An 8,200-nucleotide genomic window follows, 5' to 3' on the forward strand; every position below is an offset into this window, starting at 1 on the left:
ACAGGTTGAAAAGGTATGGAGACAGGACACATCCCTGGTGTACACCCTTCCCAATTTTGAACCATGCGGTGTTTCCTTGCTCTGTTCTGACGACTGCCTCTTGGTCCAAGTATAGGTTTCTCATTAGCACGATCAAGGTTTCTGGGAATCCCATTCTTCTCAGAGTCAGCCACAGTTTGTTATGATACACAAAGTCAAATGCCTTTGCATAGTCAATGAAATGCAGATATACATTCTTTTGGTATTCCCTGCTTTCAGCCAAGATCCAACTAACATTAGCTACAATATCCCGAATACTATGACCCCTTCTTAACCCAGCCTGGACTTCTGGCAGTTCTCTGCTAATGTGTTGTTCTAGTCGTGACTAAGGAGGACAGGAGAATTGATGCCTTTGAGCTTTGGTGCTGGAGAAGAGTATTGAGGGTACCATGGACTGCTAGGAAAACAGATTCATCCTGGAAAGTGTCAAACTGGTTGGTCGGCTCCTTGGAGGCAAAGATTCTGAGGTTCCGTCTAACATACTCTGGACATGTTGTAAGGAGGGACCAGTCTTTGGAGAGGGACATCATGCTTGGTAGGGTGAAGGGACAGCGCAGGAGGGGAAGGACCTTTATGAGGTGGATTGATTCATGACTGGGGTAATTGGGATGGGTGTACTGGTGATGGTGCTATTGGCACAGGACAGAGCAGAGTTTAGGGCTGTTGTACATAGGGTCGCTATGAGTTGCAAGTGACTCGACAGCACATAACAACAACAACAAATGTGTACTATAAACAATGTTACGGAAAGTAGTTTGCTGATGTTAGAATTCTCAGATTTTACTTGTAGATGCACATTGTGTTAAGATTAACTGCTCAAAACACCACCATAAAGCAGTCTATACTGCCTAGTCTACAAAGATAGAGACTCTTACCGGATAGAAAGTCAGGCAATGTTCAACTCAAATGACATAAAAGTGAACAGGCTACTTTCTGACTAGAAATGCCATCCTGATTCCCAGGGATAACCAGAACTTTCCACAATTCAAATTTTTACTGCAAATGACAAAATGTCAATATTATTCAACCCCTTTTCACCACTGGAGTAAATTTTTATGATTTATGTGGTTTTAAAAATTTAAGTATTACAATATAACTGTTATGTTTATGTGTAATCCTTCTAACATCCAAAGATAAAGATCAGATTTATTAAGATACTACTAATAAAGAGAGCTCTGGTGGCCTACTGGCAAGAGGCTATACTACAATCCCAAAGGCATGTGGTTTGAGGCTCCATGGGAGAAGGATGGGCAATCTTCACCTGTGCTATTACTGGCCTCTGAAAATCTGAAGGGTCAGCTATGGGTTGGTTCTCACTTTATGATACACAAAAACAATAATAAAAAAGCAGTAACAATAAAAACTGGGGGGAGATCTACGATGGAACCTCAAAGCCACACAGTTCAAATTCACCTGCTGCTCCAGGGGCATAAAGTGGGCAATCTCCTCCCAAGCGATTCAACTGCCTCTGAAAACCCGCCAGAAGGTCTGCTTTGGGTCAGTTTTGACTCTATGGTACATAACAATAAAAACTATGGGGGAAGATAAAAAGGTATTTGACTTCTGCCAGAACTGATAAATGGATGCAATGGAGTCTCCAGAATAGAACCGTGCAAATCAAGGTTCACCTGTTATACAGACTGTGAGTTAGTTCCTTCACGGCAAAGCTCTGTATTCTTCATTTCAGTAATCTCAACGCATAGAGTAAAGCTATATAATATGCATATTGACTTATATGAATCTAGAATTGTGCAGGCAGTTTTTTCCATAGCATTCCAATCAGTGAGTGTACTCTGGAGGGTGAAATAAATGGGAAACAAGCATTTGCTATTTCCTTAAGTACTCCCAATTTCCAAACCTCTTAGTGTGTACACTTTGTGAGGCTGGATATGATGCTAGTGTTTAGAACTATGTATGTTTTATACTACATGATTCCTGTAAACATAAGTTAACTATTTCATCTTGTGCCTCAACTTGTGAAAGAAAAACTAGCTAAATAGGACTAAGCAAGGTACTTAGTAGGCTGTTCTGTATGAGACACAGCATATTCACTGGTCACTTCTGAATAGGTTACATTTTACATTCTGCTAACTTTACAAAAGAAAGTTCTGGAAGTAGTCTGTAGGGAGCTATGCTGTTAACACAAAGCTCATGCCTCTCTTGAGGTTTGACTCTAACAGCGGCACCAAGGGAGAAAGATGGGTAATCTCTCCCTTTGAAATTTACAGCCTGAAAAACCCAGTGGAGGGTCAATTGTGAGTAGGTTCAATCACAACAGAAATGTTTTTTTCAGTTTGAGGCTGTAGGGAAAAAATTCTTGTGTATATTGTTATTTCATTATATTTTCTATAGAGGGTGCTTTTAAGGGAATATAAATTCAGGCTTTCAAGTGGTATTCCACTTTCCCAATGCAGTGATAACAGTGATGTTGTTGTGTGCCATCAAATCATGTGATTCATAGTAGCTCTATATACTAGGGTAGAACTGCCCCACTGGGTTTCCTAGGCTGCTATCTTTTTTACCTTTTAAACATCTGGGGCTTAGGTCAAATTTTACAGAGCAAATTAGTTTCTCATTAACAATTTATATACATTTTGTTTCTTAACATTGTGGCAACCCCTTCAAGACAGCATTCTTCCTACTTTCTCTATGGGTTTTCTGTTTCCATTTGTCCTTGTCTTAGATTGCTGACTGTTCTGGAAGTATATTTCCTCTGCTCACTATAAAGGTTTGTTAATTGTTTAACTGGAAAAAGATATTGGGGAGTAAATTCAACTTCAAGACTGATAGGTTTCTGAGGGCTATAGATCTACGGTGCAACTAGTCTGTCTTTTTTCTGGTTCTGTATTTTGTTCTACATTTTTCTTCCACTCTGCCCCAGGACCTTCTAATGTGATCCCAATCTGAGTGGTCAGTAGCGAGGCACCTTACAGTTCTTCAGATCTGAGGCTAGTAAAGGCTGCAGGGCCCTTGGACTAGCTGCTTTCTTAAGTCTTTGCTATTCTTTGCTCCAAACAAAAAGAGATCAATAATTATTATCTTGTTAGGTGTGTATAATCTTCATAGGAGCATATTGCCAGGTAGTTTCTTCTGTGAAGATACTAGTAGGTTCAAACCACTGATCTTTTGGTTACCTAAATAATGAGCTTTAACCTATATCCTTATAATGTTATAAGGTTTAAAAAAAAAAGTAAATCCAATGAAATTCTGAAGCTTAATGCTATGAATAAAAACAAATATTACTTTCTGGATTTCTTTTATTTAGTTTTGCTTTTTAATAGCATTGCTACATTTAGAAGCAGGAGTGGCATCCACTTCCTAAACAACATGTCTCCAGAAACTCTATGAACTTTGATAAATGTCGATCGCTGTAGAGGGACTTCAGGCCTTTTGTTCATAAGGTCGCTAGAGTCATGCTCACCTAGAAAGCAATCAACAACAACAACATTTATATTAACTTTTAGAAACTGAAGAGGTCTTACCTTTTAGATGCTCTAGTTTTATATTTCTAAGTTTCAGCACTTCATCTGTAATCTTCTGTATCAGGAAGTTCTGTGTTTTTTCTCGTCGAATAGATTCAACCAGGGTATCTAGCCCTTTGGGATTTTCTTGTAAATAGTCTAACAATTTTCCAGCTCTTTTTCTACTTGACGTTCGACAAGAAATTTCTTCAGTGTCTTCTCTACTGAGTATTTTTTTTGCACGTAGATGATCAAAATGTCTCTCAGCTATGATTTTTTCACACAGGTATACACGCAAATTTTCTATTGCCTGAAAGATATATAAAATGTTTCAGTTTGTTGTTTTTTTGTTAAAAAAAAAAGAATAAGAAAATTACTGCATAGCTTAAGAAAGTTTCCTTAGGAAACTTCAGATGTTGGGAAAAAATGTTCTGAAGTCAACTCAGGACTGAGATGCATGCTAATTAGAATAAACGTCCTGGTAAGACACAAGTAGGTTCAAAAGTAGGCATTCTTCACAACTTCAGTTTTACTTGAATCACCTCAAGTTATTACAATGAGCTAACTGAATCTAAAGGGCATGAGTCTATGGAACCAAGAAGGTCTGCTGAGGGTCACCTAAAGGAGTTAAGGTGAGAAAAAGGGCTAGCATGCTTTTGAGTTATCACCTACAAAAAGTCCAGGAATATTCAGGAGGAGGGAGGGTAATTTAGTAATCGTCCTCCAAGTCTGTTAACTTTCTTAAGTTTGTTGTTTTGTTATGTGGATAACACAACCTTGCTTGATCAAAGTGAGGAGGACTTGAAGCACTTGTTGCAGAATGTTAAACAATGCAGTCTTCAATATGGACTGCATCTCTACATCAAGAAAACAAAAATCCTCACCACTCACTGATATACAAAATCATGGTAGATGGGAAAAAGACCAAGACTATAAATACTCCATTTTACTTGAGTTGACAATCAATACACTTGGTACTAGCAGTTGGGAGATCAGCAGACGTATTGCACTTGGAAAGTCTGGAGTCAGAGACCTCTCCAAATTATTGAGGAGCAATGATGTCAGTCTGAAGACTAACTGATTCAGGCCATGGTCTTTTCAGTCACTTGCTATGAATCTGAGAGAAGGACAATGAATAAGGATGACAGAGTAACTGAGGCCTCTGAAATGTGGTGTTGGAAAAAGAGTACTTAATATCTCAAGGGCTGCCAAAATGACAAACAAGTATGTCTTGGAGAAGATGAAGTCAAAGCGCTCCTTGGAGGCAAGGATGGAGAAGCTTCGTCTCACATAATTTGGCATTTTGCTAGAATAGGCTGTTCCTAGGAGAGGTACATCATGTTTGAAAAGGTGGAGGGATGGGAAAGGAGAGGAAGACCTTCAACCAGATGGACTGACACAGTGACTGCAGCAATGGGCTTGAGTGTGTCAGAGATTGTGAGGATGGGACAGGGTAGGACAAGGTTCAGATCTGTTGTTCATAGGGTTATTGTGAATTGTACTCAACTCGGTGGCACTTAACAACAAGATAAAACCACCTTTTTTTTTAAAAAAAAGGAAAAGAAACGAAAAGGGGATTGTTCATTTGGAAAGACTACATGTTTACTCAAGTCTTGGTAGAAAGAAACAGAAGTGTGTATATATGAAATTTAAAAGGTCTTTTAAATGCTGGAAGCTGACATGTGATGAAAGCAAGATGAGACCTTAAAAGTGGCTTGATTATTAGACACTCCTCAGTTGAAGCTGACTCACAGTATCTTACAGGATAAAGCAGAACCATCCCATACGGTTTTCCAGGTTGTGATCTTAACATGGGTAGATCATCAGATCTCTCCTCCTGCTGGTAGGTTCAAACTGCTGACCTTTGTATTAGCAGCCAAGTAATTAACTACTGCACCACCCAGAGGTCCATGTAGGTTCCAACAAATGTCATTAATAATTTGATGCTAAGGGTTGTATTCTTCCTCCTCCATTTATTAGGTAAGTAATTTTGGGCAAGTTTCTTAATCCTCTGTACTCAGATTTTTAATCTACTTGTTACGAGGAATACCCTTTGCTGTTGCATTTTTTTCTGATTCATAGCAATCCTATAGGACAGAAGAGGAACTTCCTCACAGGGTTTCCAAGGCTGTAATTTTTATGTATATGTCTCTCAAAGAGTGAATGGTATGTCTCAACTGCCTACCATTAGGTCAGCAGTTGAACACTTAACCATTGCTCCTTGTTAGGAGGAATAGATATGTGCAAAATACTAGCAATATACTAGCATGATATAGATAATAATTGATCAATAAATGTTAATAAGGATGAGAATTCATTTCACTCACATCCATAATGGGAGCTAAAAGCAATACAGGATCTTCCAAGTACCATAACAGGGCTAATCTGTAAGGAGTTATACTGCTAACCCAAAGGTACAGCCTCTCTCTGCTAGTTCAAATCCACCAGAGGAGAAAGATGGGCAATCTCCTCCTTTTTAATTTACAGTATTTGAAAACCAGTTAGAGCTCAGCTATCAATTATTTCCAATCTCATGGCAATGAGTATTGAATGTATGCATGGGAATCCTTAGGTTACACAAGTTAAGCATTGTGTCCCTAATTAAAGGGCATCAGTTCAAATACCCCCAGAGGCACTTCAGAAGGAAGGCCTGGCAATGCACTACTGGAAGATCACAGTCATGAAAACGCTATGCGGTACAACTTAATTTGGAAGCACAGAGATCTTATAGATTGGAATCAACTCAATGGCAAATAACTATTATGTAGTGGCAGGAAAGGAGGGTAGGTGACTAGATTATGTAGATTGTTCTTTTTGTAAATTGAACCTCCAGACTAATTTACTTATCCAAGTATTTTATGTATCTAAATATCCAAAATACCAAGTACTGAGCACTGAGTATACAAAAATGAACGTGACTTTAATCCTTTGCAAAAATGGCACATGGTGTAGTCAGGGAATACATATCACTTGTCTAAACCAAGCCTCATAAACAATGTGATATATCATGGGGGAAAAAAAGATTACATATCAGGTACAGGTGAAACCCTGAGTGAACAATTAGTTCTAGGATGTGGAAAACTTCTAAACATTTACATTTGAGCTAGAGACATGAAATGCAGAGTAGTCTGAGTAGCCTGAAACACAGGGCCCAGAGGGTAAAAAATGAAGCAGATATGGAAAACGGGATGGATTACAGGAGTTTTATAACACATGAAGAACATATTTATTTCCCAGTAACCAACAAGGAGTTAATAAAGGTTTATAAACAAGAAGAGACACTGAGGAAACTTTACGAAGTTCTCTACTGTTGTTAGGTACCAACCAAATGACAACTCAGTTACCCTACAAACACAGATCTGAACACTATGCTATCCTGTGCCATCCTCAATAAGCTAAAATCCATTATTATGGTCACTGTATCAATCTATTTTGTCAAGGGTCTTCCTCTCTTTCTCAGATCCTTGACCTTTTCCAGCATATCTTTTTCCAAGGACAGGTCCCTCTTGACAATATGGCCAAAGTATGTGAGACAAAGCTTCATCATCTTGGACAGACCAACTTTCAGAAGCATAAGAAGTAACTGAAAATACTATGGCTTTCTTCAAGCACTCCTTAGTCTTTAAACTGACATCCTTGGTCTTTATCACATCAGAGAGGGTCTTGACAGCAGACTATGCCAATGCAATACATCTTTTGATTTCTTGATTGCTGTTACCAAAGGTGGTGTTTGTGGATACAATCAATGGTGAATCACTAACGTCAATCTTTTCTCCATCTATCATTATGTTGTTTACTGATCCAAAGGGGAGGAAATTTTGTTTTCTTGATGCTAAGATATAACCCATATTTAAGACTATAGTCTTTGATCTTCTGCAGCAAGTGCTTCAAGTCCTAGATAAAGCAAAAGAAGTAGAGAGAGCAAAATCTAGAGTTAAAGGAAACTAGTTAGAAGATTGCTGCAAACATGGAAATAAAGAGTAATGACTAGACTTTTAAGATGAGCTCTCTGAAAATATTCTGATTTTTTACCATCTAAATGCAGATGATCCCTAAATTTATACTTAAAATCAGCCTTTTCCATTTAGGTTGCCAAATGTACTTCAAATTTAACAAGTCCAGAACCAAGCTTGTTATTATCCCCTATCCATTCCCTTCAATAAAATTCAAAGATACCCACTGTCCAGCTACTCATGTTAGAAACCTAGCTAGCACTCACCTATTATTTCTCCTCTACTTTATGCACTTGTCAAAACTAATCACACATCCATTAAATCTTGCCAAGCAATCCTTTTTATTTAGTCTCTCTATCTCAATTATCAGCATCACCCTAGCTAAGGCATTGGTGATTAGTGATAGAATTTTTGCCTTTCATGAAGATCTCAGTTTAATTCCTAGTCAGTGCACCTTATGAACAGGTCCCACTCATACAAATGGAGGCCTGCATGTTGGTATGATGCTTTTTGGGTTTGACCAGACTCCAGGCTAAAATGGACAAGGAAAAAAGTCCTGGCAATCTACTTCTGAGAAACAGCCAATGAAAATCCTATCATAAGGTCTGATCCACAATTAATCATTGATAAGGTACAGGAACAGGAAATTCTCACTCTGTTGTGCACAAGGTCACCATGAACTGGACACTAAATGAATGGCAGCCAAAAATAATTTGTTGTTGTTGTTGTTATGTGCCGTCGAGTCGC

General features: G+C 38.4%; 1 protein-coding gene across 1 annotated transcript in view; it reads right to left on the reverse strand.

Moving 5' to 3' along the window:
• The window catches only part of BCL10 (B-cell CLL/lymphoma 10), a 32,648-nt gene that overhangs the window by 3,874 nt on the left and 20,574 nt on the right, over positions 1 to 8,200 (reverse strand). The window contains exon 2 of the mRNA XM_006898366.1: positions 3,522 to 3,810. Coding sequence (XP_006898428.1) covers positions 3,522 to 3,810 — 289 coding nt within the window. The remainder of the gene's footprint in view (positions 1 to 3,521; positions 3,811 to 8,200) is intronic.

Source organism: Elephantulus edwardii, unplaced genomic scaffold, assembly GCF_000299155.1.
Source record: "Elephantulus edwardii isolate Elephantulus edwardi_28Jun2011 unplaced genomic scaffold, EleEdw1.0 scaffold00227, whole genome shotgun sequence".
Classification (NCBI taxonomy): Eukaryota; Metazoa; Chordata; class Mammalia; order Macroscelidea; family Macroscelididae; genus Elephantulus; species Elephantulus edwardii.